This window comes from Argiope bruennichi, chromosome 6 (genome assembly GCF_947563725.1).
Source record: "Argiope bruennichi chromosome 6, qqArgBrue1.1, whole genome shotgun sequence".
Classification (NCBI taxonomy): domain Eukaryota; kingdom Metazoa; phylum Arthropoda; class Arachnida; order Araneae; family Araneidae; genus Argiope; species Argiope bruennichi.
In genome coordinates this window covers 108,994,531-109,006,817 of record NC_079156.1, presented here as the reverse complement: position 1 = coordinate 109,006,817, position 12,287 = coordinate 108,994,531, and the positions used below count along the sequence as shown (strand labels likewise).

The following is a 12,287-nucleotide window of genomic DNA, read 5'->3' as shown; positions in this document are numbered from 1 at the left end:
ACGGCTTATATATGCTGATTATTTTGTTCTGTTCTTCCTTCCCACCCCTCCCCCTCGAAATACTGATGCCATCGCTCAGAGAAATGTGTAAATGGATCTTAGTGGAACTGAGAGTGAAATTTGTAGACGTAATCGCTTCGTTTAACCTCAAATGAGGTTTGCTTTTTATGGCTTTGAAAAACGTTTTGAATGAAGCTGTGAAGTTCACTCACTCACCGATTTACTATTAAAACTTTTTCTGGTCTTTAATGTGCTCAGTGTTTTGATAGATCAAACTTTCCATACCAATTTTACTCGCACAATCTAGCCCTTCACATCTGCTCTGCCCTTTGTCCAATGAAATTTGGACTTTTCACTCGCAAATTATGTATTATTTTACTAAAAATGGCTTTATCTGTTTTAAAGGCTAGTATTTTATTGCTAAATTTAAAATGGCAATTGAGTTTCTTATTTTGATTTCAGTAATTAGATCTTGTAAATCAAGATTCTGTAGAGTCACGTTTTGCAAGTTCAAAAAATAAGAGTTAAAATAGCTATGAATGACTAGAATTTTTCTCGAATACCTCAAAATTTTTAAAAAAAATGGTTGTATTTTTATAAGGTGTGTATGAAATTCATTATTTTTTTTTAAAAAAAAGGAATATTTCAACCTTTTTGAAAAATAAAAAAGATAAAACATTATACAGTGAGTGCCAGTAATATGACAGCGATTTTAAATTTCACGGATGTTGCCATAAACCAAAACTGTTTTCTTTTATGAATGTCAAGTTCGTTTTTCTAGAAGAGGTTTAATGCAAATATTATTAGCATATTTGCTTAAGTTTCAGTATAATTTAACATGTTTTTCCCAATGGAGTTAACGTGCGTGACGCCATAGTCCCATTATCATCAAACATTGGATGCTTAGCATTTAAATAAATTTTTTAATATTTTTTCTTACTTATCATCTTATCTATATAATGCAAAAAAATTTTTTCTTCTCCCAAGCGTTTATGTATGTGTAGGAAAACATTCATTAATGACAAACAAATCATGTATTTTTTAAAATATTAAGTTGGAGAAATTATAACAAAATATTTCAAATAAAGATGATCTTTTCAATTTTTTTTTTATTAACATAAAAAAATGAAACAAGGGCTTGCTATCAATGTTTCCGAGATCCTAAAATTCCTGTGCAAGATCCCATTTAGGGCTGGGACTCATAATTACTTTCAAAATTAATCCTCCAAATAAACATTTTCTTCCATAACTCACCTTTGTTTTACTCTTTAAAAGTAAGTTGATATTTTCCGTCACTATTTCATTTCCTTTATTAATGACATCCATATAACCTTGATTTCGCTAATTTCTGTCTTGAGCGTTCATGCTTCTTTAAGAGTTCAATGCCACCAAGTCAAAAACTTGTAATCCAACTTTGATGGCAAATTGCTGGCACAAGATTACCTGGACGCTGATAAATATAAAACAATTAAAGAAGGCAGGGTAAAAAATAAGAATTTTACAACAACTTTCGAAAGTCAAAATGCTGTATTTGTAAACTCTCGAAATCCCTATTTATCAAACTTTTTTCTTGTACCGAATTAGTTCTTAAAACATACGAATCGACACTATTTTTTAAACTGCTTTGTATTGTTAATTACTTTCTTTCTGAAACAAAAGTTGTTTAGAGTTATTGAGAAGCTTCGTGTTTATATTATTCGTAGTTAATTGTTTATGCATTAGAATTTCAAACTTTCCTCTTCGAGGGTTTCTCTTACTGTTATTGTTAAACATTGGATTTAGACACTTGATAGTTTTAGTGATAAACATAAAAAAATCGTTAATGGTTTTCCTCCTATTTGAGAGTAAAGGAGAGAGTGTTGTCCTTTTGACTACTTTTTCTGTACTGGCTAATGGCAACAAAATTTGAAAGTTTTTGTTTGTAGTACAAAGATTAATCACCAGTTGCTAAATTTAACTTATTGTTATTTTAAAGAAATGATTACTTTGATGTATAAAGATATTTATCAGATTTTGCGACTAAAAAATAAGTATTACAAACACTACCTTTTGCCTGAAAGAGTTTCTATTTTCTCGTATGCGTAAATAATCGTTAAAAATTGAACTCGAGATTTTGACGAACATCTAGGTTTAGACTTCCCTGGGTACGAAAAAAATATTTTTAGAAAATTTCCGTCTATCTGTCTGTGACAATCATAACTCAAAAACGTTTTGAGCTAGTTTAGTTAAGTTATATTAACGTCCCGTTGTAAAGCAACACTAGGGCTATTTTGGGAAGGAGCTCGTAATTTTGAACCGCGGTCAGATGACGAGGACGACACCTGATCTGGCAACCCCTCTCCACGCCACACCACACCACACCAGCTGGAGGATGTTCGGCATGACGGATTTAACGTGCAACAGACACCCTTACACGACGGTTGTTCGGTGGAATCGGGTCTCGAACCTGAAACCTTATGGCTCACAAGCCGAGACCTTACCAAAAAGCCACCGCGGCCTCGTTTTGAGCTAGACAGTTGAATTTTGGTACACGGTCTTTACAACAAAGTTACAGATTTGTATGAAATTTTGATCAAAATAAGGTTAGAGGAAGTCCATCTGTCCGGCTGTTCGAATATAAATTAACACGATCACTACAAAACAAAGATAACTACATAGACAAGATTCGGTACACCGATTTAACATCTATAGTGTAGACATCTGTCAAAGTTTGAGACAAAATCAGCAAGGAGTTGACCGTCTATCGATCGGTACTTTCAGAAACATGTAAAGAGATAATTCAAAAACACTGTGGTGAAAAGCTTATAAGCCAGATAACAGCTACGAAACACGGGCAATTGCTTTTGTATTGTGGTCTTGTTAATCGGCTGCAAACCGCAAGGTCCCAAGTTCTATTCTCTCTCATACCAATCCGTTACATTGGTAATCTCGGGCGATGAACCTTCAACCTTCCTACAGCTATTGTAGCGCCATCTACCCTCAGCAACCCAAAGTCGTCAGATTCACTTGCCGCAGCAACACAAAGTCATCAGACTCGCTTGCCGCAATAGCAACCACTCACTCACCCACGTACGCTCGCCATAACGCTTGGCGTAACTCAAATGGGTGCAGGCACATTAGACTCAACAGCTAATACATCACCACTCAACAGTCATATCGTTCGTCTCACCTCCGACTCACTGGACGAAGGGTACTGTGGTGAAAAGCTTATAAGCCAGATAACAGCTACGAAACACGGGCAATTGCTTTTGTCTTGTTACTTGGCTGCGAACCACAAAATCCCAGGTTCTATCCTTGCTCATAACAATCCGTTACAACACAATGATTTAAATATATCATATTAGGTATGAAATTTTGTGGACTACAAATGCAGTTTTGTGCTAAATCTTTATTTCAATGGGTTGGGAAAAACTAATTTAAAACTCAAATTCGATTTTCGGTTATTATTAACTACATGCCAGGGATTAATCCATAAAACACTCGCCAAGGATCACACAATAGATTCAGTAAAAATGCTGAATTCACGCCCAAAGCTAATATTTCGTAACTATTGTACACCAGTGTCATGCAAGGCATTCTCCGGCATGGCAAGTTTATTAGAGAGTATGCGAGAAAATTTTAGGGAGACCACTACCATGAGTTTAATAATATAATCAAGAAAGGATGTTAATATGTAAGCAATATAAATAGACTAGTAATCTTGTTGTTGTTGTTTCTTATGGCACTTGCCATGGACAAGCCCGCTGTTCGTAGACAGCCGATTTAAGCCTGAGGGGAGAGCGCCTCTTGTTTCAAAAGTAGCGCCATCTAGGGCCAAGAGAACGACTTAGCTACACCCACGTCACAACCCTTTTTACGGGGCGGACTTCATTCACGCATTTCATTCACTCAAACACAGATCGTAATTTAGACCTGATTCAGAGAACGATCACCCCTGATCCAGTATCCCCAGTGGTATTACTCTCGACATGGAGGACTTTGTGACCACGACAGATTTAACGCGCGTCAGCCACCAAGCACGCGGGGAACCTTCGGCTGGTGGGGTTCGAACTCGCAACATAAGGGACGCGAATCCGACGCTCTAACCAGGCTATCCCGGCCTGGTAATCTTAGTTTATTCAAACACTGATTCTTCTTTTCCTAACCAAAAATGGGTTATAGAGGTTAAAATGTCAAACTATACTATGTTGTACCGTTTATCAGTTCATAGAAACAATATTTTTTATTTAGAGAAAAATAGAGATATTTCATCCATGATCATTTTATCAGAATGCGAGGGTAGTTTATGTGTGCAATCTTTATTTGATCCTTGGTCATAGGATCTATCACAAGAGATTTCCTTTCAAATCTTAAAAACCATTTTGTTATAAATAGATAAATATGTTTTAAAAGACAGCAGTAACTTATTTCTTTTGTAGAATGGAAATTTGCTTTTGGAAGAAATATTAATTGAAATATTATCAAATTTCAAGCTTACTTAAGTTCATAATTTACTACAGCATGTACAGTATGTACAATCTTAGAATTAAAATTGGCAGAATATCTTAATTCTAAGTGGTTTAACCTTTACTATCAGCTTACGATACTTTTCTTACGTGATTATTTTTTATATATGACTTTTCAATATTTATATCGCTTTTAGAAACTATATTGTAAGCATTTTATCGATTTTCTTCCGACCGTACCCTAAAAACTCTGTACTGTCATTCCTTGACAACCACGAAGGTCACGTAACTATGCCGATTATTGAAATGGTAAAAGTAAAATGGTGTGACTATTATGGTCTTTTATCCTCACAATAATCTTCGAATGTAACTGCTTGATAGGGATGTACTTGGCCTTCCCACGATTTTATTACAACCAGGCAATGAACAACTGGACATTAACTCATCACACTCGGATGGTGACTGTCATTCATCATTCAAAACGGTGCATCGTTTTGACATTTTATTTATTTATTTTTCAATTTTGATCGTTAAAAATACCTACAGAACGGTAAAAAGACTTTGATTAATTTTTCGGGGAAATTCAACCTAAAGGTTAAACCACTTAGAAATTAGGAAATTATTCTAAATATATATATATATATATATATATATATATATATATATATATATATATATATATATATATTTAGGAGCAATAAACAAGCCCTTACATTAAGTAAATAATTATGCATCAAATTACTTTTCCGAGTGCCAAGGGTTAATATCAAGTATTAGTAATCAAACCATTTATCATATATGTTGTGGCTAAATTGATTTACAAAATTTATGACTCCTAATAATATCATGGAAGTTTCAATGTAATAGGGGTTTCTCTTTTTAATAAAAAATATTTTTACTGATGACGAGTTTCTGCTTTCATCTGTAACTGACAGGCCGCTGATTCATCCAGATCTCATGCCTGATTCAGTGTTCAACCACTGAAGATTCATCAACGCGGATTCTGACCCAAACTCCTGTCAGTCTAAATATATCGCCGAACTCTTCGGTTAAATCTCTTGAAAAATGTAAGGCTTTTCCTCAGTGAAGAATAGGAATATGTAAACAAATCAAATGTTAAAACAAGGATTATCACTGACAGGTACATATTAACTTTAAAACATTGAAATCTAATGATGCCGTGCTAAAACTAAAAAAAATATAGAAAGGGATTAAAAAAGAAACTCTGCTGCTTTGACAAAACAGGCTAAGAAAAACATGACTTCTGACAGTAATTATATCTTTTTTTCTTCAAATTAATAAAGTTCAGTTAGGATTTATCTTATCTTTTAAAATATGTAGCTGAAATGAAGAAAAGATTAGTATTTGCTACAGAATTGCGAACTTACATACACAGAAAATAAAAATACGTTAGCATTGAAAATATTAACTAATTAAAATCGAAGTTCGCTCCCATTCCCATATAAGGATATAATTTATAACTCGCAATTAAAAATTACTTTTCTTCGGAATTATCATTAAACAACCAAAATTCATACTATGTTATCTACGTACACAATCCTGGCAGTAACAGAAATAATTCTGAAAGAAATCAAAATTGTCTTTTATTGACAGTTATCATTTATATTTTTTATTTTCAAGAAGTTTATGCTTACAAATGATAGCTTTGGAAAATATTAAACGAAGAAAACTATATTTGTATCTAGTTTAAATTTAAAATAATGTTTTAACAGCAATGACACAGTTGCATTTTTAAGCCCACTCACGAATACATGCTTTTAATTCCACGAATAAATCTGTATGTGCGAAATGTACGTGTGGATGAAGTCAAAATGTATGCAATATTTACTCAGGTTTTACAATCAAAAGACAAGTAAATAACGAGATTCAATGAATAGAAGTTGTTCAGTACTTTGCTACCAACGCGCCAAGTTGGCAAGCACCCATTCTAGGGTTGCTCCTTTTTTGTAACTGCGCGGGGTCATGACCCGCCAGAACTGTTAAGAACTCGGAACGCGATGCTTACCGTTGGTAGTGGGGTGACTCCATGCCCCTCCTCATAGAAATAAACCGCATTTTATAGAAGCATCGTTTTCATCCTTATAGCTACACCGCATTTCCTTAGTTTATTTAAATTAGTTACACCGCATTATTTAGTTCTCAATCTCAATTGTGGAGCCATCATAGACCTCCACAACATTTTTGGTCCGTTGGAGCCTGAGCGCACTGGATTTCTATTTGATATCCATTCAAATTAGTTATGGCAAGTGATTTAGTTGTCTTGAATAGAAGAAAGGGGAGTATTAGAGGACAGTTGACAAAACTGCGAACATTCATTGAAAAAGGAGAACATTTAACTGAATCGACAGTGATTACCCAACTGGATATTCTTTCGAGAACAAGTACAAGATTTGAAGAACTGAGAAACGAATATTATAGGACTGTGTCGGACAATGACTTTGATCAAGTGGAATCCAATCTATCCGAACTCGAGGATGAAATTTTGAAAATAGAGGTAAGCCTCAAATCCATTTTACATGATCTCAAATCTACTTCTGTTTCTAATTCTACAAATGGTGCTATTATTAAAGAGTCCATAGATAAAGTTACTTCAATTAGATTACCGGAAATACCTCTTCCATTGTTTAACGGTAAAATAGAAGAATGGAATTCCTTTAAGCAACAATTCCTAAATTTAATAAATGATAATCCCAATTTAACTGAAAACCAAAAGTGCTACTATTTACGTTCATGTTTGAGAAACGATGCAAAATTGATAGAAACGTCTGAAGATACATATGTATGATTCCCTTCTGAAAGCTTTAGTAGAAAGATTCGAAAATAAACGTGTAATTGTAGACACCCATATCAAAAATATAATTAATCAAGAAAAAATTGTTCATGAATCCGCGAAAGACTTACGCAATTTAATAGATTGTATTCTTAAAAATTTAAGAGCATTAAATGTTTTAAAATATGAACGTAATGAATTGTCAGATGCTATTTTAATAAATATAATTTTGCAAAAATTAGACCGCGAATCTCGAAAGCAGTTTGAACTTTCCTTAGTAAACAAGGAAGTTCCTGATTTTGATGATTTCATAGAATTTTTAGAAAGAAGATATCAAGTTTTAAATGCCATTGGGCACAATATTCCATACAAATCTAAATATTCGGATGTTAGTGAACAGAAAAATAAAGCACGAACTCTATTTGTTAAGCCATCGAATAATCCCAAGTATTGTATACTGTGTAGAAACGCTGATCATCCATTGCATAAATGCGATCAGTTTTTGCAATTCTCTCCGCAAAAGCGATATGAAACTGTTCGAGAAAAACATTTATGTTTAAACTGTTTCGGATCTCACAAAATCGCTCAATGTAAATCGAAACACACTTGTTTCACTTGCAAAGCAAAGCATCATACTCTATTACACCGGATGCAGGTGTCCACAGTAAGCGATGACTCATCCTCAATGAATTCAAGGCAGACTCCCTCAGTTGCTGACCCCTGTTCGTCGTGCAACCCTTCCCCCCTGACTTCCTGTTTCGTTACGCAGAAGAAAAGAGTGATTCTAGCTACGGCTGTTGTTTATGTTTTGGATAGTTTCGGAACTGTCAGAAAGGGTAGGGCTTTATTAGATTCTGGAAGCATGTGTAATTTGATGACATCTGATTTCGCCAATGCACTTGGTTTAAAGAAAGAAAAAATAAATGTTCCAATATCAGGGATTTCCGATACTACTCTTAATGTGAAAAGAAAAAGTACCTCCACTATTTTGAACTCGGATGGTTCTTTTACTGCAACACTAGATTTCTTGGTCATTCCGAAAATCACAGATCTAATGCCATCCACATTTATTGATTTAGAAGGAATAGAAATTCCGCCTTACGTCCAATTAGCAGATTCGGAATTCTTTTCCCCCAAAAAAGTGGATATATTAATAGGGGCAGAAATATTCTTTCGTATCTTAAAAGAAAATAGATTTGATATAAATAATTCCTTAATTTTGCAAGAAACTGTATTTGGACATATACTAAGTGGAACAATTCGAGGTAAACAGGAATCACATCATTGTGGTTTAATCTCTCAAATAGATAACTTAGATAATTTGTTAAAGAAATTTTGGGAAGTTGAAAATATTTTAGATACACCTACATCTAAAAACAAAGAAGAATTAGAATGCGAAGAAAATTTCGTGCAAACTTATCGTAGGGATGAGCAAGGTAAATATATTGTTAACCTTCCTCTTAAGAAGAATATGCAATTGGGCAATTCCATTCAAACTGCAAAACAAAGATTAGATAGTCTCTGGAAGCGATTAAATAATGATCCGAATTTTTCTAATCTTTATTGTAATTTTATGAAAGAATATGAGCAATTGGGTCATATGCAAAAATTAGATAGTATTGAGAATGTAAAATATGTCATGCCTCATCACGGCGTTTACAAGGCTGATAGTAGTACAACAAAGTTACGCGTAGTTTTCGATGCCTCAGCTGCATCTACTTCAGGTGTATCTCTGAATAACTGTTTGCTAAAAGGAGGTGTTGTTCAAAATGACTTGTTTTCAATCTTATTGAGATTCCGAAAGCACAAGGTTGCATTTACTGCTGATGTCATGAAAATGTACAGACAGATTTGGGTTAATCCTGAGCAGTGTAATTTTCAATGCATTCTTTGGAAAACCAGGAGTTCTGAGGAACCTTCATTTTATAAGCTTCTTACAGTTACATACGGCACCAAATCTGCTCCCTACTTAGTTACGAGAGTGCTAAACCAATTAGCAATAGATGAGCAACACAAATTTCCTTTAGCATCTGCTGTAACCTTAAAAGATTTTTATGTTGATGATGTTCTCTCTGGTGCAGATGACGTTTCTACTGCAATAAAATTACAGCAAGAATTGATTTCTCTTCTAAAAGCTGGTGGCATGGATTTGCACAAATGGTGTGCAAACAATGAAATGCTTTTAGAATCTGTTCCATCTGAAGATCAATGTTATCAGTTTGGTGATTCTGATAAAAATACAATTAAAACTCTTGGCTTAAAATGGAACCCAAAAGAAGACTGCTTTGGTTTCAATGTCACTCCATCAACTAGCATTCCCACAAAGCGAACTGTTTTGACTGATATAGCTAAACTTTTTGACCCACTTGGTCTTCTAGGACCAGTGACAGTAAAGGCAAAGATCTTCCTCCAGAGATTTTGGCTACGCAAAATTGAATGGGATCAAGTGTTACCACATCAGGAAAAGCACGAATGGGAAATATTCAGATATTGTTTAGGGGATATTACAAAGATGCAGATTCCTCGTTGCATTCTAACTGACTCCATCAAGGAAGTTGAACTACATGGTTTTGCTGACGCATCGAAAGATGCTTATGGTGCAGTCATCTATCTTCGTTGTGTTACTATATTGAATCATGTGAAGGTTTCTCTACTATGCAGCAAATCTAAAGTTGCTCCTATTAAGGTGATGACAATACCCCGTCTTGAGCTATGTGCTGCTGAGCTTCTTGCTAAGCTCGCTTCTAAAACTGTGTCATCTCTTAACCTGAAAATAGATAAAATTTGCCTCTACTCAGATTCGACTATAGTGCTGGCCTGGATTATTACTTCATCGCATCTGCTTAAGGTGTTTGTCTCAAATAGAATTTCCCGCATCCAAGAGCTGACGAAAGAATTTTCCTGGCATCATGTAAAAACTTGTGAAAATCCTGCTGATATTATTTCACGTGGTATGACTCCTCATCAACTTATGAACAATCATTTGTGGTGGAATGGTCCACAGTTTCTTCAACAAGTTACTGTTGAACTTAGTAATGAAAGTAACATTCCTACTGATGACGAATATTTTCATGAACTGAAAGGAGAGACTAATAAGACTCTAACTTTAAGTGTGGATGCTACATTTTTAGATTTACTTTTATGTATTACTAACAAATATTCTAAATTAATTCGTATTGTAAGTTTTCTTTTTAGGTTTTGTATCAATTTAAGAAATCCTAAGAATAGGTTGTATGGACCTCTTTCTGCAGTAGAATTACAAAGGGGTAAATCATTCTTGGTAAAATCTGTGCAAGAAATTACATTTCAGAGTGATATAAATTTACTTCTTCATGGAAAACAACCCACAGGTAAGATTAAAAATCTAAATCCTTTTCTTGATGAAGATGGAATTTTGAGAGTAGGAGGTCGTATTCAACACAGCAGTGTAAATTTTGACCAGAGACATCCAGTTATGTTACCTGACAAAAGTAATTTAACAAAAAGTATTGTTATGTATTTTCATTTGAAAAATTTGCATATTGGACCACAAAATTTATTGTATTGTGTTCGTAGAGAATTCTGGCCCTTAAATGGAAGGAATGTTTGTAGAAAAATTGTCCACAGTTGTATTACCTGTTTCAAAGCAAAACCTTTGACTAATGAACAAATTATGGGCAATTTGCCAAAAGAACGTGTGAATGTAAATTCTCCTTTTAACTGTACAGGTATCGACTTCTGTGGACCGTTTTTCATAAAGTATAAAGGTCAAAGGAAAGGTTTATATCATAAAATTTATGTTTGTATATTTATCTGTATGGTTACTAAATGTATTCACTTAGATATTGTTTCTGATCTAACTTCTGAAGCATTCATTGCATGCCTCAAAAGGTTCTTTTCAAGACGAGGTAAATCGCAATTTATTTTTAGTGATAATGGTAAGAATTTTGTAAGTGGTAATTCTGAATTAAAGAGATTAGCTCTTATGGTAACTAAACATGATGAATATTTATCAAATTTTTTATCTGAAGAGGGCATTCAATGGAAATTTCTTCCACCCAGAGCACCTAACTTTGGTGGCTTATGGGAGGCAGGTGTCAAATCCTTCAAATACCATCTCAAACGTGTTGTTGGACTTTCAAAGTTGACATATGAGGAATTGTTTACTATTCTGCATCAGATCGAAGGAATTTTGAATTCCCGTCCTATTACTCCTTTGTCTAGTGACATGGACGATCTGGAAATTCTGACACCTGGACATTTTCTTATTGGTAGGCCAATCACATCCATTGTTGAACCAAATTTAACAAACACGGAAAATAATAGATTGAATTTATGGCAAAGAACCTCAAAAATGGTACAAGTCATATGGAAAAGATGGCAAAATAATTATTTAAGTACTTTGCAACAAAGACATAAATGGATAATTAAGAACCAAAATTTAAAAATTGGTGACATGGTTTTGCTCAAAGAAGAAAATTTTCCATGTTGTAAATGGATTTTAGGTAGAATTGTAAATGTATTCTATGGTAAAGACAATGTAGTAAGAGTAGTAAATGTTAAAACTCATTCTGGTATCTATAAACGATCCATTTCTAAAATTGCACTTTTGCCATTGGAAGTCTAATTTCTTCTTACATAATTAATTTCTAAATGTGTACCTTGAAATCTGTAAGATTCTCTTTAATATTTGTGATGAATATTATATCTGAAAACTTCAATATTCATTGTTATTTATCTTTATTTGTATTTTCTTTTTCAGTGCTAGTGCAACTATTTATATTTCTTAAGAATTATTAATGTCATTTTGTTATTTTCATATATTTACTGCATTAATTGTCTCCCTTGTTTTTACAAAAAATGTAATTGTAATTATTGAAATGTATATTTCAACGGGGGCGGCATGTTCAGTACTTTGCTACCAACGCGCCAAGTTGGCAAGCGCCCATTCTAGGGTTGCTCCTTTTTTGTAACTGCGCGGGGTCATGACCCGCCAGAACTGTTAAGAACTCGGAACGCGATGCTTACCGTTGGTAGTGGGGTGACTCCATGCCCCTCCTCATAGAAATAAA

The 12,287-nt window shown here is 34.1% G+C and overlaps 1 protein-coding gene across 1 annotated transcript; it reads left to right on the top strand.

Moving 5' to 3' along the window:
- The first annotated feature begins 6,705 nt into the window (after window positions 1-6,705).
- On the top strand, window positions 6,706-11,842 carry LOC129971889 (uncharacterized). Its single transcript, XM_056085866.1, has 4 exons — window positions 6,706-7,096; window positions 7,479-10,379; window positions 10,488-10,706; window positions 11,058-11,842. Exons 1-4 carry the CDS (start codon window positions 6,706-6,708, stop codon window positions 11,840-11,842), a joined length of 4,296 nt encoding a protein of 1,431 aa, XP_055941841.1.
- Window positions 11,843-12,287: the final 445 nt, after the last annotated feature.